The sequence below is a fragment of the Pan paniscus genome, chromosome 14 (genome assembly GCF_029289425.2).
Source record: "Pan paniscus chromosome 14, NHGRI_mPanPan1-v2.0_pri, whole genome shotgun sequence".
In the NCBI taxonomy this organism is placed as follows: Eukaryota; Metazoa; Chordata; class Mammalia; order Primates; family Hominidae; genus Pan; species Pan paniscus.
In genome coordinates, this window is record NC_073263.2 from 114,920,977 (window position 1) to 114,943,048 (window position 22,072).

The following is a 22,072-nucleotide window of genomic DNA, read 5'->3' on the forward strand; positions in this document are numbered from 1 at the left end:
GATGCTGCCCACAGGGCCACACGATGGTTCAGACCCTGGGGACCGCCCCTGTGGCCATCAGACAGAACGTTCGCGATGTGTGTGGTGCCAGACACAGAGTGCCCCAGATCAGGCGCAGTCCCTGCCTTTGTCTGTCTGTCCCAGATCAGGCGCGGTCCCTGCCTTTGTCTGTCTCAGCCCTTGTTTGCTGACCAGCAGCCGCTGCTTGGGATGTGGCACACGAATCCTGAGACGGTCTCAGGCTGTTCTTTGAGACTCATGTGAATGCTTTTCCCGCAACAGGCTAAGTGAGCTGATAACTTATTTCTGTGTGTTAACTGGAAATGCATTTACACACCAGGGATTTTAACCAGGGGAGCTTCTGTGTGTTAACTGGAAATGCGTTTACACACGAGGGATTTTAACCAGGGAAGCTTCTGTGTGTTAACTGGAAATGCGTTTACACACCAGGGATTTTAACCAGGGGAGCTTCTGTGTGTTAACTGGAAATGTGTTTACACACAAGGGATTTTAACCAGGGGAGCTGCAGTGCCTGCACTGAGATTCCAGTTATTTCCAACCTAATGGGACCTTTGGAATGCATTTCAATGATGGAGTTTTTAAAGCACAGATGTTTGGATTGAACATCAATTTGGGTATTACCAATTTTATCAGCTGATATTTTATTAATTTTTATACCCACAGCCAAAACAGGTGGCATTGGCTTCTGGCAGCTTGGGCCTGAGGTTATGCAATCGCCAGGGTTTGCTGAGGGCTGTGGTGGTGGTGAGGTCTCCCAGAATTAGGGGAAGGGGAGAAGCCTTGAGTGTGGTTTTTGGATGCGTCGGGTTTAAAAGCTACTCTGTGCTCATGAACTGCAGCTCTGGGAGAAATACTCAGACTCCCTGAATCTTAGTTTCCTTGTCTACAAAATGGGGGTAGTAAAAAGGGCCCCGCTTGTAGTGGAGCATGGAATAGCTAGGGGAAATAACATTCAAATGCCACCTGCCGCAGGGCTGGCCATTAGGGAGCCTGCAGCAGCACGGTTCTCGGTCTAACGGGGGCTGGGCTTCGCCACTTCCTCGGCTGGGCGCTCTGAGCGGCTGCCCTGCCCACTCAAGTCACGGAGCCTCCCTGGATCCGCTTCCTCCAACGTGGGAAAGGAAGGACAGCTCTGCCATGGCTTTCAGATATGAAAACACTGGACACAATAATTTTAAATATAAATGCAAAATCTCTAATCAAAGAGTTTGGGAAAACGGATTCATTTAAATCAGCCTGAAGTCTAAACATGTGTGTGTTACTGACATGCTCATATTCCCACATGGCACATGTTCCTAGCGTGTGACTTCTGTGTGGTGTGTTCGTGAGGACACACATGTCCTTTCTCAGCCACGATTGGAACTCTCCATCCCAAGTCCTGGCTTTGGACCTCACATCCGTGGGCCTGAGAGAAAGGTGTCTGCCAATAGCTTCAGGCTGAGAATGGGCATATTCTGGACCCCACCTGCCTCTGAAGCACCCTTGTCTGCCACCTGGGAGTGAGAGGCACTTATCCTCCTGCCTGACCCTTCCTGGTGCCTGATGTCTTGCAAGAGATGCGGATCCACAGGGATGTGCAACGCTGATGCTCCCAGAGAAGAACCCCTGGGGAGCTACACCTTGCTGGGCCTAAGAGGTTGTAAAATGTGCCCTCTTTTCCTTCCCTCCCTCCCTCCCTCCTTCCTCCCTTCCTTCCTTCCTTTCTTCCCCTTCCCCTCCCCTTCCCTTCCTTCTTTTCCTTCCTTTCTTTTTTCTTTCTTTCTTTTTTTTTTCAGGGTCTTACTGTGTTACCCAGTCTGGAGTACAGTGATGTGATCTCACCTCACGGCAACCTCAACCTCTCAGGCTCTGGCAATCCTCCCACCTCAGTCTCCCAAGGAGCTGGGACTACAGGCGCCAACACCATACCCAGCTAATTTTTGTGTTTTTTTTTTTTTTGGTAGAGATGGGGTTTTGCCATGTTGCCCAGGCTGGTCTCAAACTCCTAAGCTCAAGTGATCCTCCCGCCTCAGCCTCCCAAAGTGCTGGGATTACAAGCCTGAGCCACTGCATCTGGCCACACCTTATTTCATAAGAATGTCTTGGAGAAAGAAAAATAAAAACTCCATCACTTAAACTATGGACACCATAAAACATAAGATGCACCACAATTTCAGAAAAATTAAATACAAAAATGAATCCTAGAATGAACTACGGCATCGCTGCGCTGTAGGGAGAGACTAAGTCCTTTTCAGAAGAGCTGGGGAGCAACACTGGAAGTCGCCATAAGAGCAGGTGTTTGCAAATGCCACTCACGCGATGGAAACCACTGAGAGCCACATCCATGGGGTATTTGAATTATGGCACAGGAGTACAATGGAATACTAGGCAGCAGTTAAAAAGGCGGAGATTGGTCTATGTATGGTGATACAGAATAATATTTTAAAACCTAGTTTAATGAAAACAGCCAAAAGCAAACCATGACATATACCATGCTTCCTGTTTGGGGAAAGAAATAGTGTGGCATAGCACATACATGCAGGTGTGTCTCACATACAGGTGCACAGCCCGGGGGCTGTGTGTGAGGAGGCTCCTGGGAGGAGAGCGTGGCCTTGTTATCTCACATAAGCAGGTGTGTCTCACACAGGTGCACAGCCCGGGGGGGTGTGTGTGAGGAGGCTCCTGGGAGGAGAGCGTGGCCTTGTTATCTCACATAAGCAGGTGTGTCTCACACAGGCGCACAGCCCGGGGGGTGTGTGTGAGGAGGCTCCTGGGAGGAGGCTTAGGCGACCGTGGCCGTGTTATCTGGCTGGTTGGAAGCAGCTTTCCCCACACGCCGCCTTTAACAGCATTTGGATTCGCGAAGCTGTGCACACGTCATTTTTATCGCAAAAATGAAACCTGCCGGTGCCGTTTTAAACAGCAGAGTCGGCTCAGTGTCCCCTCAGTGCTTTCTATGGCTTTTTCTTTTCAACTTCTGGGTGTCTCTGTAACAGGAAAGTGAAGCAAGGCACTGCCAGCTTTTGTTTACGATGCTTGTGGATTTTGTGTTTGTGTGTTTTAATCTATAATCAGTTTGTAAATAGACTCACTTTCTGATTCTCACGGAGGGGTTTGATTTGCGGATGGAGACCGAGTCCACCCTGTTTGAACCCAGCCACGCCCTGCTCATGCGAGCTGGCCTTCTCTTCATACAGCAGGGTGGAGAGGGAAGGCCACTTTCCGGTAAGCAGGCAAAACGGGTACTACGACCGTGTTACTTATGCTAGCAACAGTTCCGACTTACCTTAATTGGGTTTCTTTTCCTGAAAGGTAATTCTCAGTTAATTTCCCCACACCCACGGGTGCTGGGACCACACTCCATGGATGTGTGTGACGTGAGGCCCTTCGCCCCCGTGTGCCTGTCTCTCTGGTTCTTCTGACTTAAAGCACCAGTAGCAGCACAGTTAGTCCAGTTATTCGGAAGCTCAGCATGGAGCCACATTGCTGCAGCATAGAAGGCCACGGATTCCTCCATCAGCATGGACTACACTTCCCACAAAACGAACGGGGCATCTCTATGGAAAAAGCAAAGTGTGTCCCTATCCCTGGGACACCCCTACCCCTGGGACACCCCTAGCCCCAGGACCCGCCCACCCCCGGGACCCGCCCACCCCGGGACAGCACTACTCCTGGGACACGCCCACCCCTGGGACAACCCTACCCCGGACACGCCCTGAGACACGCCCACCCCCCAGGACCGCCAACCCCTGGGACATGCCTACCCCTGGGACACCCCTACCCCCCGCCAACATGCCTACCCCGGGACATCCCTACCCCCAGGACATGCCTATCCCCAGGACATCCCTACCCCCAGGACATGCCTATCCCCAGGACAGACCCACCCCCGGGACACGCCCATCCCCAGGACAGACCCACCCCCGGGACACGCCTACCCCTGGGACACCCCTACCCCCCGGGACACGCCCACCCCTGGGACACCCCCTACCCCCTGGACACGCCCACCCCCGGGACACCCCTACCCCCGGGACACGCCCACCCCCGGGACACGCCCACCCCGGGACACCTCTACCCCCGGGACACGCCCATCCCCGGGACACCTCTACCCCTGGGACACGCCCATCCCTGGGACACGCCCATCCCCGGGACTTGCCCACCCCCAGAACACCTCTACCCCTGGGGACACCCCCATCCCTGGGACACGCCCATCCCCGGGACATGCCTACCCCCGGGACACCTCTACCCCTGGGACACGCCTGCTCCTTGCACTGAATGAATGCAGGGGTCGTTTCCATCAAGGGGAGGCGGCCGGGGAGTGAGGCGCCTGGAAGTGGTTGGCAGGGCTGGTCCGGGAAGCCTGGACCCAACGCGCCTGGGAGCTGGGAGTCCGTGGCCCCCACCTGTGAAGTCCACCAGCCTCTCTTGCCAGTCCACTCACACAGGAATCCTAAGTGGGAGCATAAAGACATCACCACTTTCCCCTTTCAAATCATCCCATAGAAGAAGACGCCCGTGGGGGTAGGGCTTGTATTTTGGATGCCCACAGAGATTCCAACCAACCAGGCTTTCTGCCCCGCGGCCTTCTCTCCCTGAGGCTGAGGCTTCCTCTGGGATTCCAACTCTGCCCAGAGGCGAGCCCTTTAATGAAATCACAACAAAAAGAGAGGCCCTAGCCAAGCGGCCAAGCACAGCGGTAAACATCAGTCAACTGCTGTTTTATTCACACCAGATGCTGCATGGAAAAATCACGTCCAAATTTATTTTAAACAAGAGCAAGTGGTCTCTTTTCCAAGACTCTCTGAGAGAGAACCTCATCACAGGGACAGCGCTTCCTCGTCAGCGAGCCCGGTGGGGCAGGCGCGGAAGGGAAAGGCCTTCTCTGCATTTGGACCTGGCCCACTAAGGCAGACCACAGAGAGACGCCGGAGCTGGCAGGAGGCCATTTATGTTCTGGTTTTCTCCGTGAGTTGTTTCAAAAAGGGATTGATCTTAAAATCTAGTGTGATTAAAAAGGTGGGTGGGGTTAAGAGCAATGCTGCTATATGTGTCCCGCAGGCCCCAGTGTGGACTGTTTCTCTGTCCAGGAACACACGACCCACTGTGGACATGGGAGGGTGGGGGGTGGGGGGAGGCGGTGCATTGGCCCTCACAGGGAAACGCATGCCTGGAGGCAGAGGCAGGACAGAGGGTCTGCAGCGGGGGGCCTGCTGGAGGCCACCACCGCAGTTAGTGTTGTTGAAGTGAGTGAGTAAACAGCATTAGCTCTGCGACAGAATAAAATACACCGCCTGTCCAGGAGACTGCGGGTGAGTGCCACGCATGGAGGTCCAAGTGCGGCAAATCTATGCAGTGTCAATGTTGATGGTGGAGGACGGAAAATATTCTCGCAGGACAAACAATGTATTTTATGCAACAGTTAGGATTCTGAAATTGGAAACAGAGAGTTAGATGTGGCCAGTCAGGCACAGACCGCAGTGGAGCCTCACAGAGACACCCTCACCCAGGGGCTGCGAGAGGGCCCTACGGGCCCCGGGGTGGAATCGGCTCTCTAGGGGGAAAGTGGCAGAAATGGCTTTACTTCTCCTCTGTGGACAGGCGGTAGAGAGCCACGCCCAGGTCCTCCAGCTTCTCCTTGTCCTCCAGGTCCTGGTACAAGCCTTTGGGAACGAGGTCCAGGCCGTACAGCAACCCGAACAGGCAGCCTGCAATGGTGCCCGTGGCCGCGCTCTCCCCTGAAACGCAAAGGCAGCAGTTGCAGTGGGCTCCACCTGACCAGGGCCTCTGCAAGACCCCTGGGGCTGGCCGCCCCTAAGGTGGGCCAAACCCCAATTCTGCTGGGGGCAGCTGATAAAAGGGACAGGCAGGCCAGCACGGTGGCTCACGCCTGTCATCCCAGCTACACAGGCGGCTGAGATGGGAGAATCTCTTGAACCCGGGAGGCAGAGGTGGCAGCGAGCCGAGATTGCCTCTCTGCACTCCAGCCCGAGTGACAGAGTGAGATCCTGTCTCAAAAGAAAACAACAAACTCAAAAACAAACAGGAGGGGGACAGGCGCTTCCCTTCTCCCTCCCTGGGGCAGGCGTCTGTGTGAAGCGGTGTTTCAGCACTAAGAGTCAGTGAGGCGCCAGGACGGTGCAGAAGGAAGGCAGAGGGAGGGGAGCCCGAGGCCGCATGGTCCCACCCTTGAGCTGAGGTCACGGAGGAAACCCCTCCAGGGGCTGAGCCGGCTCTGTGCAGAGGCTTCCTGACCAAACGGGGCCACATTTGTGTTTTCCCAGCTCATGTCTGTGGTCAAGCTCAGCTCCAAGCCTCACTGAAGGGAGGCAATTTCAGCCAGTCTCACAGAACCATAACAGCTGCTCCCACAAGGCACAGGGTTGACCTTACGGGTAGGAGCTGCCTGGAGCTGCCACAGCCACTCTGCTGGGCTTCCTCCTCTCCCTCCATGGCCAGACGGCCAGGGCGGCACAGAGCCAGCACGGATGGAGCAGGATGCGAGCCCAGGACCTAACTCCAGGCCACAGTCTGCGACTTTGCACAGAGGCTGCAGAGCAAAGGACAAGATGACGGTGACCTTGGAATGGAACCCTGTGAAGGTGGCCAGCCTGAGGCAGCAGTGGCAAGGGCAGGAGCCCCCACACCCCCACACCCCACCTATTCTAAGGCTGCACTGCCCTCCAGGCTCGTGGACCAGGTGAGAGACTCTTGGTCTGCTGCAGCTCACAGCAGGCACCTGCAGCCGCACCTGTATCCTGTAATGTCCTCACATGAGCACGCTTAGGTCAGCAGGTGTACCCTGGAGCCTGTGCCCTCCCAAAGTGGGTTCCAGAAAGGAAGAGACGGACGCACATGCTGGGGTTCAGGAGGTGGCCCCTGAATGCCTGCAGTCCTAGGACACTCCGAGGGGGTGCTTCAGAAGAAGGGTGCTACCCTCCAGGAAGCCACGGCCATTAAGGAACATCTCACCTCCGTGAAACATGGCCCGGTGACACAGCTCAGTCCAGCTGTTTCCTGCTGCAAGGAGGGCGTCATAGGCTATCATGGGGGCGTCGTGGCCTCGTCTTCCCCCTCGACCTTCTGAGCTCCACTTCCTGTAGGTCTGACAAGAGAGCCGTGGGTCAGGGGCGTGTGCCCAAGTGGAGCCACTTCTGGGTATATTACAGCACAAGCTTTCTGGGCCCCTCCTAGTGAACTGCCATTCCATCCATCCACACTTTCTGGGCCCCTCCTAGTGAACTGCCATTCCATCCATCCACGCTTTCTGGGCCCCTCCTAGTGAACTGCCATTCCATCCATCCACGCTTTCTGGGCCCCTCCTAGTGAACTGCCATTCCATCCATCCACGCTTTCTGGGCCCCTCCTAGTGAACTGCCATTTCATCCATCCACCCTTTTCTTTTTGAGATGAATCTGGCTCTGTCCCCCAGGCTGGAGTGCAATGATACAATCTCAGCTCACTGCAACCTCCACCTCCCGGGTTCAAGCGATTCTCCTGCCTCAGCCTCCCGAGTAGTTGGGATTACAGGCGTACGCCAGCACACGTGGCTAATTTTTGGTATTTTTAGTAGAGATGGGGTTAGCCACCCACGCATCCATTCACCATCCATTCATCTATCCACCCATCCACCCACCCATCCATTCACCATCCACTCATCCATCCACCCATCCATTCGCCCACCCATTTATCAACCCATCCATTCACCCACTCTTCCACCACCCACCCACCCACCCACCCATCCATATACCCACCCACCCATCAATTCACCCATCCACTCATCCATCCACCCACCCATTCATCCATTCACCCACCCATTCATCCATCCACCCATCCATTCATCCATTCACCCACCCATTTACCTACCCATTAATTCACCCACCCTTCCACCACCCACCCACCCATCCATATACCCACCCACCCATTCACCCATCCACTCATCCATCCACCCACCCACCCATTCACCCACCCACCCAGCCATCTCACCCATTCACCCATCCACTCTTCCATTCACCTATCCACCCACCCATCCACTCATCCATCCACCCATCCATTCATCCATTTACCCACACATTTACCTACCCATCCATTCACCCACGCTTCTACCTACCTGCCCTTCCATCCACCTACCCAACCACCCATCCATATACCCACCCACCCACCCACGCACCCATCCATTCACCTGTCCACCCATCCATCCACCCATCTATTCATCCATTCACCCACCCATTTACTTACCCATCCATTCACGCACCCTTCCACCCACCCATCATCCAAAATCCATCTATCCATCCATCCATCCATCCATCCATTCACCTACCCACCCACCCATCCATCCACTTGCTATGCACTTATTGAGCACCACTGGTGTGCCAGACATTGCCCCAGTGCCAGGACAAGGCTTACCTTTTCCCTCTCTTCTGCGTCATAATTGTTGGGGAAGATGGCTTTATTTTCTGAGTCTTTACTGATTTTCCTCTCCTCCAAATAAAATTGCCATTTAGCTTCAAAGTAAAACCAGTGCTCCTGGTATTCTAAACATAAAGAACAAGGGGGAGCTGAACACAATGGCATCCATGGAGTGGGGCGGGTGCAGGGAGTTGGGGGTGGGGAGGGTGGGGGCGTGTGTGTGGCGGGGAAGTGGCAATGCCCCCTCTACCCAGCTGCAGGCATGTGGAGAAGCCGAGCACCTGTCCTGGAGTAAACAACTGAGCGACTGTCCAGAATTACCAACATGCTGACATTTGTAGCTGCTTTCTTTCTTTCTTTCTTTCTTTCTTTTTTTCTTGAGACGAAGTCTCCCTCTCGTCCCCCAGGCTGGAGTGCAGTGGCGTGATCTCGGCTCACTGCAACCTCTGCCTCCTGGGTTCAAGCGATTCTCCTGCCTCAGCCTCCCGAGTAGCTGGGATTACAGCTGCCCGCCACCACACCCGGCTAATTTTTGTATTTTTAGTAGAGACGAGGTTTCACCATGTTAGTCAGGCTGATCTCGAACTCCTGACCTCAGGTGATCCACCTGCCTCGGCCTCCCAAAGTGTTGGGATTACAGGCGTGAGCCACCACGCCCGGCCTCTTTTTTCTTTCTTTTTTTTTTTTTTGAGATGGAGTCTCTCTCTGTTGCCCAGGCTGGAGTGCAGTGGCACCATCTTGGCACACTGCAACCTCCGCTTCCTGGGTTCAAGCGATTCTCCTGCCTCAGCCTCCTGAGTAGCTGCAACTACAGGCACCCACCACCACGCCCGGCTAATTTTTGTATTTTTAGTAGAGATGGGGTTTCACCATATTGGCCGGGCTGGTCTCGAATTCCTGACCTCAAGTGATCCTCCCACCTCGGCTTCCCAAAGTGCTGGGATTACAGGCGTGAGCCACCATGCCCAGCCTTTAGCTGCTCTGAAAGGACAGCAAGCAAGATGGAGATGGGGCAAAAGCATTCTCGTTACATTGTTGCATTAGCCCTGTGCCTGCAGAGCAGGGCGTGGCATGTTTCATTACTCCTAACTGAAATCCAAGCCCCTGAATGCTCTAGGGACTTCTTGGAGGTCATCTGGCCAAGAGGACGCTGACTCAGAAGGGAGTCTGAACCTGCAGCTACACACCCTACAGACCACAGGGAATCGCCTTCCCCGCCGTGGAGCCAGGAGGCGTGCAGCTGCCCAGACCCGGGCCCACTGCCCTCCTGCCTGCCTTACGGTGAGCACCCCTGCCCGCCACACCCCACCTCCTGCTCCCTGGCACCGCGGGAGCCACAGAGGGTGGGAGCCATGCAGGCCGCTGGTGGCTGTCAGGACCAAGGGACACGTGTGCCGATCACATGAGGTGACAGGGCACAGATCCTGTCTGCCTGGCCGTGGTTGGAGAGCTCAGGGCGCTGGAGAGCAGAGCTGGAGGGCTGCAGCGGGGAGGCTACGCTCCTGCCACAGAGCTCCAGGCCACAGGGAGGCCAGGAGAGCCCTGGACCAGGACCTGGACGAGGCTCGCAGGCACCCGCGACTCAGGCCCTCCGAAACTCTGGGCCAACTTGGTTTCACACAAGGAAAAGTCCAGCCCCCTTAGGGTCTTGTTCAGCGACATGAAATTGGAAGTGAAAGACGCAAAAGGAAGAGGGCAGCGGCCACAGGTGCATCCCATGAACCCACAGGGCCTGAAACTCCGGGTGGAGCGTCAACATGGACCTGGGCGCAGACTGAAAGCACTGCCTCTCACCCGAGTCAGCCGGGGTTGGCCAAGTCGGAAACAGACGTCTAAATACAAAAGCAGGGAGCTAATTGTGAACTGTCCTCACTGCAGAGGGCCGTGTCAGGTGGGCCGGTCAGAAGCCCAGAGCAGTGTTTCCGGAGGGTGTCCTACGGGACTTAACGATCTCTGGATGATTTTAGATGCTCTGTTAAAAAGGTTTCTGTGTCAAGGGAATTCATGAAACTCTGGGTTAAACAAATTTGAAATAACAGATTTGGAGGATTGTTTCTCAGAGCTTTAAACTGGTATCTGCGCATTTCAAATCCCTAAGAGAAAGAATAAAGCTTTCTGAAGAACAGTCGGAAACATTCCATGAACACAAAGGGGAGGAGGCTTTGCTGCTCAGATAATTCCAACGGTTCTCAGAAAATGCTTTGAGGAAAACCGTTTTGAATACCAAAGTTCTGGGAGAACATTCGTTAATATACTGTGAATTCAGTAATGGCGTGGCCCCATGCCTGACTGCTCACCTGTTTCTAAGGTGGGTCAGGGCGACTCTCCTGGGGTTAGGGAGATGACTTAGCCCCTGGCTGCAGACAACAACCTCAGCTGGAAAGAACCCGGCACCACTGGCTTAGCCATCTCCATGTTAGTCAGGCTGATCTCGAACTCCTGACCTCAGGTGATCCACCTGCCTCGGCCTCCCAAAGTGTTGGGATTATAGGCGTGAGCCACCACGCCCGGCCTCTTTTTTCTTTTTTTCTTTTTTTTTTTTTTGGAGACGGAGTCTCTCTCTGTTGTCCAGGCTGGAGTGCAGTGGCACCATCTTGGCACACTGCAACCTCCGCTTAGCCATCTCCCACCGCTCCCACACCAAACGGTAAGAGAGATGAAACCACTGGAAACAAAGTGTGCTGTGGCCTGCCAGGTGTGCTCAGCAGTCACGCTTCCTGAGGACGGCCCGGTCACAGGGAGCACAGAGCAGTGACTCAAGGAGGTACTGACTGTGTGCGGACGCTGACTTTCTTGCTCCCATCAGCACAGGCCTGGTGGCTGAGCAGCCCCTGAGCCACGTCCAGGCAGGTATCCATGCCTGCACCCCGGTGGAAAGCTGTGCACCAGACCCCCATAAGGCATTTCAGAACACGTGCCTGTGCCTTGCAGGGGAAATAAAGGGATTCACTGGTTTTTCTGTTTCTAGAAGACTTCAGACCAGGCGAGGTGGCTCACGCCTGTAATCCCAGCACTTGGGAGGCCAAGGCGGGCGGATCACTTGAAGTCAGGGCGACCTGGTGAAACCCCGTCTCTACTAAAAATACAAAAAACTAGCTAGGCGTGGTGACGGATGCCTGTAATCCCAGCTGCTTGGGCGGCTGAGGCAGGAGAATTGCTTGAACCTGGGAGGCAGAGGTTGCAGTGAGCTGAGATTGCATCATTGCACTCCAGCCTGGGTGACGAGCCAGATTCCATCTCAAAAAAAAAAAAAAATCAAGAAGACTTCAGCCTGAGGCTGTTTTGAAAAATAAGCAAACCTGATCCTACATTCAAATCCTCCCTCTCCTTCTCCAGGACACACACACTGGATACGTTATTTCCAATTTCCTCAACCATGCAAGGACGCCAAAGGCTGCATGAAGCTGCCTGTGCTCCCCCTGCCGCCCCCTCCCCTCTTAGACGGCACCTCCCGTGGGGTGGAAGAATCTTCCGGAACCGTCACGGATTTCCTAGTCCCATACCTGCTGTCCCTGCCTCCGGCCAGCCTCATGGGGCTCCTGAGGGAAGGGCCCAGCCCTGAGCTCGCCCAAACCGGCAGAAGCAGAGTTTTTCCAGGGGTCACCACGGGTCCCACGCACATCCCAGTGGCTGCCAGTCGCTTGGTGCCGCGGGCTGGGGTGGACGGGGACGGGTGGACCCGCTGGAGGCAAATGTCCCCGGCAGGCTCAGGTCTCTCTGAGGCTCCGGGTGGGGAGGCAAAGCCTCCCAGGTCAGGGCAGAGGCAGACTGGTCAGGAGCAGCATGGGGCCTGCCTTGCGAGGCCAGCTCTGCTCACATGGCCCGGACAGGGCCCTCCCAGTTCCATCTAAGAGCGAAAGCGCCTTGAAGTATTTGGGGGCCCATGGAGGGGCTGGATCCGTCCAGATCTGCTCTGAGTGCGGACTGGGGCCGGGGGAGCGGCTCACCTGCCGTGTGCCGGATGGTCTTCCTGCAGTACTCCTCTGCCAGCGGCACCGCCCGCAGCATGTCTCTCCCCCACTGGACCAGCGGCTTTCCTTGTGCGGCGAACGACACAAACAGGGCCGTGCACAGGGAGCCCAGGAAGCCTGGAGGGCAGGGAAGAGAGAGGGGGCACCATCACCTGGGCCGCTTGGGAGGGCCTGGGGCCGCCCGCCACGCTGCGTGGGACCCCCGAGGAAGGGTTTGCTCGTTTTCCGTCTTTCCCATGTTCAGGTGCACAGTTTGGCGGCATTAACCACGTTCACACTGTGGACATTCTCCATCCTCCCTGGAACTCCCCATCTTCCCAAACTGTAGCTCTGTCCCCACTCCACTCACCCCACCGCCCTCCCCAGGCCCTGGCCGCCCCCAGTTGACTTTTCTGTCTCCGGATGTGACTGCTCTGGGTGCCTGCTCCTCGTGGGACCGCACGCGATTTGTCCCTTTGTGGCGGGCGTGTTCCACTCAGGACGCATCCTCAGGTTCACCCGCGTGGCTCGCCACGGCTTCCCTTCCTCTCCGCGGCTGAATCGCATTCCGTGCGTGGACGAACGCATTTTGATTGCCCGTCATCTGTGTGTGGATGCATGAGCTGCCTCCGCCTTTGGCTATTGGGAACACCGCGTCACGTAGACCGTTAGCATCCGTGGCCGGGGATTATCAGTTAACGAGCCTGTGCAGGAAGAAGGCTGAGGTGGGGGCTCTCCTGACTTGAGAGCGACCCCGCAGAGCTCTGGGTCCGTTGTGCACACTCAGGCGTTTCCTGTGCGGGGCCGACTCACTCGCCCTGCTGGTGCTTGGGGCTTTTCTTGCCTAACTTCTGGGGGTGCATTAGCAGCCAGCAAGCTCATCAGCACAGACAAGCTCAGAGCTCATCTTATAGGCACTGCCTCCCTTATTTTCTTTGGTATGTCAAATTTTACAACTGTTTACTGAAAAATAAATGCATGCAAGTATATATGTATTTAATAAAACACGGTTAAGGAAGAAGTCCGGGAGGCCTGTCCTGGTCCATCTTCCAGGGCAGTGGGGAAAGATGGAGCCAGCGGCTTCTGGGGTACTGAGCTCACCCCGCAGTCCACACAGCCAGCCCTGCACCTCACGGAGCAGGTGGCACTGGGTGCGCAGCTCTCAGGGAACATGGCCACGTCTGGCCCCACTAGGCTCCCATCCACCATTGCACTGGCCTCATTCCGCTAGTGTGCAAGCCATCAGAGAGGAGCTCGGAAGAGACTGATCTGAATTACGATGATCCTGGCCATAATGAGGCTAACAATGCCCAGGGCTGGCAGGACAGTCCTGGAAATCCCGTGGTCACCGTCTGGGTGGGGACAGCCCTGGAGGGGCCGCCTCTTCCAAAGACATGAGCTCTCTCCTCTCACTGCTAGCCATCGTGGGGACTGCAGCCGCTGCGGGTCAGTAGTGGCAGGAGGCGAAGTGATGGCCATGGTACTCGTGATGTAGTTTCAGAGATGCAGTCGTGTGGGAGGACTAGTGATGGCCGTGGTACTCGTGATTTAGCACCAGAGATGCAGTCACACAGGACGACCAGTGACAACCGTGGTGACAGTACCAGTAGCAGCAGCAACAACGGTGGTGGTACTCGTGACGGTTGCAGTGGGAACAGTGTGGTGCCAGTGACTGCAGCAGTGGTTGTCGTACTAGTGACGGTATCATGTGGAGGAACTGGTGATATCAGTGGTGACAGGACCAGTAGCAGCAGCCATAGTGGTGATGGCTGTACTGGTGACAAAAGCAGAGCAGTGATAAAAGGCGGGGGTGGCACTAGTGGCGGGGGTGGCAGTGGCACTAGTGGCGGGGGTGGCAGTGGCACCAGTGGCAGGGGTGGCAGTGGCACCAGTGGTGGGGGTGGCAGTGGCACCAGTGGTGGGGGTGGCAGTGGCACCAGTGGTGGGGGTGGCAGTGGCACTAGTGGTGGCGGTGACAGTGTTGCTAGCGACAGCAGCAGTAGGGATGGTGTGGTGCTGCCGATGGGAGCAGCTGTGGCGGTGGCAGTAGTTACAGTGCGAGTGGCCATGCAGGGGAGCAGTGACCCCTGTTGCCGAGCCCTTGCCCCACTGGGCACTGCTCCCAGGGTGTCATCTGCCACTCAGTCCTCACGAGAGCCTGTGAAGGGCATGGTGATCACCCCTTTTGTGGATGGGGCATGTAGGGCTGAGAGGTTGTGTTGCTGTTTTGGAGCCATGTTAGCTTCAGAAGGGTCGGTTCTGCTGCAGACCCTGTGGGTGTGTCTGAGGCCCACACCCACCTAGGAAAGGGGCGAGCCTGCTGTCACGGCGCCATTGGCCAGAGGCAGGCTCTGGGGTGGGTGCCGCGTGCGTTCTGACATCCCACTTCTCCGTACACCGGGGCTGTGACACTGCCCTGCCGGGGCTGTCGTGGGGAAAAGATGACCCTAAGCCCAGGCTGGGCCCACGGTGAACGGCCACTCAACACGGCCGCTACATGGAGCATGGTTGCCCGTGACACGCCATGCGGAGACAGGCCGCAGAGACAGGCTGCAGAGACACTTTCCAGCGGCTGTCGGGCCACTCTTGAAGGCACTCATCAGGGCCTCCCTTGGCCCGGCGGGAGGGCTGCAGCAGCGGCAAGAGTCTATGAATGGTTCTCAAGCCCAGGGCTCTGGGCCGGTCTTGACCCCGCCTACAGCTCTGCCCCTGCACAGGGTGGCTGCAGCTCTGGACTCATGGGAGCACGCGATGCAGGCTGTAACACAAACTGTGGCTCTTGCTGCCAGAGGTGGTTTGAAAATGGAAAAGGGAGTAGAGTTAAAAAGCACTTTGAAGTGTCAATTTCATAAAATCAAACCCTTAAAACATTTTTGGTCATTATCATAGAATATATAAATTATTCATCTATTAAACATGTGAAATAATTTTTTTTTTTGAGATGGAGTCTGACTCTGTCGCCCAGGCTGGAGTGCAGTGGTGTGATCTCAGCTCACTGCAACCTCCGCCTCCCGGGTTCAAGCGATCCTCCTGCCTCAGCCTCCTGAGTAGCTGGGATTACAGGCATGCACCACCATGCCCAGCTAATTTTTGTATTTTTTAGTAGAGACGAGGCTTCACCATGGTGGCCAGGCTGGTCTTGAACTCCTGACCTCAGGTGATCCGCCTGCCTTGGCCTCCCAAAGTGCTGGGATTACAGGCGTGAGCCACCGCGCCTGGCCGTGAAATAATTTTTAAAATATGAGTAGGAAATATATTAGCAAATGTTTTAGAAATTTAAATTATTAACACAGATTCTTGTGCTCATTACGTTGTTTTCAAATGTCCAACTTTTTTTTTGTTTTTGAGATAGGGCCTCGCCCTGTCGCCCAGGCTGGAGTGCAATGGCGCAAATACAGCTCACTGCAGCCCCAATATCCTGGGCTCAGGCGATCCTCCTACATCAGTAGCTGGAAACACAGGTGCGTGCCGTCATGCCTGGCTAATTTTTAATTTTTTTGTAGAGATGGAGTCTCCCCGTGTTGCCCAGGCTGGTCTCATACTCCTGGGCTCAAGCGATCCTCCTGCCTCTGCCTCCCAAAGTGCTGGGATCACAGGTGTGAGCCGCTGCACCTGCACCTGGCAAATGCCCAACATTTTCGGGTCTGAAGGTTTTAGTTTTTAATTTGCGTCCAGTTGCAGCACTCAGCTAGCAGGAGTCCAGCACTGCTCCCTTCTCAGCATCTGACTCTGGCCCACCAGTTGGGTCACGTGCCTTCCCTCTTTCATTTTAACGAGTTAGCAAAGTTGCCTGTGAGTCCACTGCTTAGGCCATCTGTCCCCAGGGTAGTAAAGGCACGCGCCTGCTTTGCTGCAGACTCAGTGGGGGTGGGACGGCCAGGCCGGCAGAGCTGCGTGTTGATCGAAGGCCGGTTGCTCACCGCTGTTCTCACGGAGGGGTGGGCAGCTCTGCCCTCCTCGTTGGGATGCCAGTCACAGCAGATACCAAAAGGTAATCTTGAACGAGGCTAGCGTGGCTGTTGGATGTGCGTGGGACTGGGCGGTGCCAGGACTAAGGGCCAACTGCAGGTCAGGAGTTTTGAGTCCTTTTTGCTTTTTTTAAATGGAAGCCAACTGAGCCGCCTCCTCGTTACCTTTCAAAGTCAGGCCTAGAGTCAGGCGCTACCGCAGCCACCCCAGCCTGGCCTCTCAGAGGCCTGCCCTCCACAGGACGGGCTGCGGACCGGGACAAATCCCAGTGAGCAGCTGGCCAGCTGGCACAGACCACAAGGACGGAAGTGCCGTGTTAAGGGGGCGACATGATCCAACCCGCTTCACCCTCACACAGCCCGATTTGGGGGTGTGATTCACATGTGGCAGTCGCCTCGTTACAGGTTAGAAACCTGTGGCCCGTGGGGTGGAGCCGCTCCCGTGGTTCCCGTGGTCTCCTTGGCTCCCTTGGCCGGCGGGTGGTGGGGCCAACCCAGGGCACAGCAGGAAAATGCTGGAAATATTGTACAAACCCTTGTCCCCAGGGTCCCCCCGATCCCACCTGCACCCAGGCACTGGTGCGTTTCTTTGTCTTTCGTTCTGACACAAATGATACCAAAACCACTGAATTCTTCCCTTGCACAGTTTCTTCAACATCACCGTGCTTATCGCTAATCCTGCTTTTGGGCTGAAAACAGGCCTTAAGCAAAGCAGATTAAAAAATAAGCCAACTCCCCCAACAAATAAAAAAATCGATGTGAACCCACGAGATTTCCAGCCCAGTGTCCCGGGCAGGGCGCCGTCACAGCAGGCAGCCGGCAGGTGCAGGGTCAGCTTCTGTCTCCTTTAAGCAGACATGCAGATGGCGGCAGCTCCAGACCCCGCCCCCCACCCCACACTTAACCTGTGAGGTGGTTGTGGGTCATCCGGCCACACTCCACGCTGACCTCCCTCCCACCACCCGCCGCACACTTACCTGTGGGATGGTTGTGGGTCATCCGGCCGCACTCCACGCTGACCTCCCCCCAGCCCCCCGCCCCACACTTACCTGTGGGATGGTTGTGGGTCATCCGGCCGCACTCCACGCTGACCTCGATGAGGGTCTCCAGCCGCTCAGGCTTCCAGTACCGCAGGCCGATGCACATGGCCTTGGTGGCCGCTCCAAACCCTGAGCCTGTGTGGAGAAGGAAGAGCTGGTTTAGACTTCTGCTCCAATAATTCCACCCCTGACAATCTACCTTTCATGAATAATTTTAAAAGTATAAAAATTTGTGTAATAACATGTTATCACAGTGTGGTTTAAATGAGCGAGGCATGGGCAGGCCACTCAAGTGCCTGCAGCAGAAAGGAGATGGGGCAAATTCGGTTGCATCCAAGTGTCGGCTGTTAGTCACTAAAAACAGAACGTTTGATGCCCTGGAGATATGCTCATGATTTGCAGCATGCTTTCAACGAGATGTTTCCCTGTAAAAACAGCTTCATTGAGTTATAACTACATACAACAAACTAGGCATAATGAAACATGCACGACCCTAAGATTTTTATACCGGTGTACCGCGGGACCCAGCACCCACGCATAGAGTGAACATAGGTGTACCGCGGGACCCAGCACCCAGGCGCAGGATGAACATAGGTGTACCCCGGGACCCAGCACCCAGGCGCAGGATGAACATAGGTGTACCCCGGGACCCGGCACCCACACGTAGAGTGAACACAGGTGTACCCTGGGACCCAGCACCCACACGTAGAGTGAACATAGGTGTACCCCGGGACCCAGCACCCACACATAGAGTGAACACAGGTGTACCCCGGGACCCAGCACCCACACATTGAGTGAACACAGGTGTACCCCGGGACCCAGCACCCACACGTAGAGTAAACATAGGTGTACCCCGGGACCCAGCACCCACACATAGAGTGAACATAGGTGTACCCCGGGACCCAGCACCCACACATAGAGTGAACACAGGTGTACCCCGGGACCCAGCACCCACACGTAGAGTAAACATAGGTGTACCCCGGGAACCAGCACCCACACATAGAGTGAACATAGGTGTACCCCGGGACCCAGCACCCACACATAGAGTGAACATAAGTGTACCCCGGGACCCAGCACCCACACATAGAGTGAACACAGGTGTACCCCGGGACCCAGCACCCAGGTGTAGAGTGAACACAGGTGTACCCCGGGACCCAGCACCCACAGGTAGAGTGAACATAGGTGTACCCCGGGACCCAGCATCCACACATAGAGTGAACATAGGTGTACCCCAGGACCCAGCACCCACACATAGAGTGAACATAGGTGTACCCCGGGACCCAGCACCCACATGTAGAGTGAACATAGGTGTACCCCGGGACCCAGCACCCACACGTAGAGTAAACATAGGTGTACCCCGGGACCCAGCACCCACATGTAGAGTGAACACAGGTGTACCCCGGGACCCAGCACTCACACGTAGAGTAAACATAGGTGTACCCCGGGACCCAGCACCCACACGTAAACATAGGTGTACCCCGGGACCCAGCACCCAGGTATAGAGTGAACACAGGTGTACCCCGGGACCCGGCACCCACGCATAGAGTGAACATAGGTGTACCCCGGGACCCGGCACCCACAGGTAGAGTGCACATAGGTGTACCCTGGGACCCAGCACCCACACGTAGAGTGAACATAGATGTACCCCGGGACCCAGCACCCACACATAGAGTGAACATAGGTGTACCCCGGGACCCAGCACCCACATGTACAGTGAACATAGGTGTACCCCGGGACCCAGCACCCACACGTAGAGTGAACATAGGTGTACCCCGGGACCCAGCACCCACATGTACAGTGAACATAGGTGTACCCCGGGACCCAGCACCCACACATAGAGTGAACATAGGTGTACCCCGGGACCCAGCACCCAGGTGTAGAGTGAACACAGGTGTACCCCGGGACCCAGCACCCACACATAGAGTGAACATAGGTGTACCCCGGGACCCGGCACCCACACATAGAGTGAACATAGGTGTACCCCGGGACCCGGCACCCACATGTAGAGTGAACATAGGTGTACCCCGGGACCCGGCACCCAGGCGTAGAGTGAACATAGGTGTACCCCGGGACCCAGCACCCACACATAGAGTAAACATAAGTGTACCCCGGGACCCGGCACCCAGGTGTAGAGGGAACATAGGTGTACCCCGGGACCCGGCACCCACACGTAGAGTGAACATAGGTGTACCCCGGGACCCAGCACCCACACGTAGAGTAAACATAGGTGTACCCCGGGACCCAGCACCCACAGGTAGAGTGAACATAGGTGTACCCCGGGACCCGGCACCCACACGTAGAGTAAACATAGGTGTACCCCGGGACCCGGTACCCACACGTAGAGTGAACATAGGTGTACCCCGGGACCCGGCACCCACACATAGAGTGAACATAGGTGTACCCCGGGACCCAGCACCCACAGGTAGAGTGCACATAGGTGTACCCCGGGACCCGGCACCCACACGTAGAGTGAACATAGGTGTACCCCGGGACCCAGCACCCACACGTAGAGTGCACATAGGTGTACCCCGGGACCCGGCACCCACACGTAGAGTGAACATAGGTGTACCCCGGGACCCAGCACCCACACGTAGAGTAAACATAGGTGTACCCCGGGACCCAGCACCCACACATAGAGTGAACACAGGTGTACCCCGGGACCCAGCACCCACACGTAGAGTAAACATAGGTGTACCCCGGGAACCAGCACCCACACATAGAGTGAACATAGGTGTACCCCGGGACCCAGCACCCACACATAGAGTGAACATAGGTGTACCCCGGGACCCAGCACCCACACATAGAGTGAACACAGGTGTACCCCGGGACCCAGCACCCACACGTAGAGTAAACATAGGTGTACCCCGGGACCCAGCACCCACATGTAGAGTGAACATAGGTGTACCCTGGGACCCAGCACCCACAGGTAGAGTGAACATAGGTGTACCCCGGGACCCAGCATCCACACATAGAGTGAACATAGGTGTACCCCAGGACCCAGCACCCACACATAGAGTGAACATAGGTGTACCCTGGGACCCAGCACCCACATGTAGAGTGAACATAGGTGTACCCCGGGACCCAGCACCCACACGTAGAGTAAACATAGGTGTACCCCGGGACCCAGCACCCACATGTAGAGTGAACACAGGTGTACCCCGGGACCCAGCACTCACACGTAGAGTAAACATAGGTGTACCCCGGGACCCAGCACCCACACGTAGAGTAAACATAGGTGTACCCCAGGACCCAGCACCCAGGTGTAGAGTGAACACAGGTGTACCCCGGGACCCGGCACCCACGCATAGAGTGAACATAGGTGTACCCCGGGACCCAGCACCCACATGTACAGTGAACATAGGTGTACCCCGGGACCCAGCACCCACACATAGAGTGAACATAGGTGTACCCCGGGACCCAGCACCCACACGTAGAGTGCACATAGGTGTACCCCGGGACCCGGCACCCACACATAGAGTGAACATAGGTGTACCCCGGGACCCAGCACCCACACGTAGAGTGAACATAGGTGTACCCCGGGACCCGGCACCCACACGTAGAGTGAACATAGGTGTACCCCGGGACCCGGCACCCACACATAGAGTGAACATAGGTGTACCCCGGGACCCGGCACCCAGGTGTAGAGTGAACATAGGTGTACCCCGGGACCCGGCACCCACACGTAGAGTGAACATAGGTGTACCCCGGGACCCAGCACCCACACGTAGAGTAAACATAGGTGTACCCCGGGACCCGGCACCCACAGGTAGAGTGAACATAGGTGTACCCCGGGACCCGGCACCCACACGTAGAGTAAACATAGGTGTACCCCGGGACCCAGCACCCACAGGTAGAGTGAACATAGGTGTACCCCGGGACCCAGCACCCACAGGTAGAGTGAACATAGGTGTACCCCGGGACCCGGCACCCACACGTAGAGTGAACATAGGTGTACCCCGGGACCCAGCACCCACATGTAGAGTGAACATAGGTGTACCCCGGGACCCGGCACCCACATGTAGAGTGAAGACAGGTGTACCCCGGGACCCGGCACCCACATGTAGAGTGAAGACAGGTGTACCCCGGGACCCGGCACCCACATGTAGAGTGAACACAGGTGTACCCCGAGACCCGGCACCCACATGTAGAGTGAACACAGGTGTACCCCGGGACCCGGCACCCACATGTAGAGTGAACACAGGTGTACCCCGGGACCCGGCACCCACACATAGAGTGAACATACGTGTACCCCGGGACCCAGCACTCACACGTAGAGTGAACATAGGTGTACCCCGGGACCCGGCACCCAGGCGTAGAGTGAACATAGGTGTACCCCGGGACCCAGCACCCACACATAGAGTGAACATAGGTGTACCCCGGGACCCGGCACCCAGGTGTAGAGGGAACATAGGTGTACCCCGGGACCCGGCACCCACACGTAGAGTGAACATAGGTGTACCCCGGGACCCAGCACCCACACGTAGAGTAAACATAGGTGTACCCCGGGACCCGGCACCCACAGGTAGAGTGAACATAGGTGTACCCCGGGACCCGGCACCCACACGTAGAGTAAACATAGGTGTACCCCGGGACCCAGCACCCACAGGTAGAGTGAACATAGGTGTACCCCGGGACCCAGCACCCACAGGTAGAGTGAACATAGGTGTACCCCGGGACCCGGCACCCACACGTAGAGTGAACACAGGTGTAC

General features: G+C 56.2%; 1 protein-coding gene across 1 annotated transcript in view; it reads right to left on the bottom strand.

The window, feature by feature from the left end:
* ADPRHL1 (ADP-ribosylhydrolase like 1) overlaps positions 1 to 22,072 on the bottom strand; it is a 64,015-nt gene that overhangs the window by 23,798 nt on the left and 18,145 nt on the right. The window contains exons 3-7 of the mRNA XM_055097045.2: positions 17,371 to 17,496; positions 12,351 to 12,491; positions 8,401 to 8,528; positions 6,967 to 7,099; positions 5,579 to 5,732 (exon numbers count right to left, since the gene is read on the bottom strand). Of these exons, the coding sequence (XP_054953020.2) occupies positions 5,579 to 5,732; positions 6,967 to 7,099; positions 8,401 to 8,528; positions 12,351 to 12,491; positions 17,371 to 17,496 (682 nt within the window). The remainder of the gene's footprint in view (positions 1 to 5,578; positions 5,733 to 6,966; positions 7,100 to 8,400; positions 8,529 to 12,350; positions 12,492 to 17,370; positions 17,497 to 22,072) is intronic.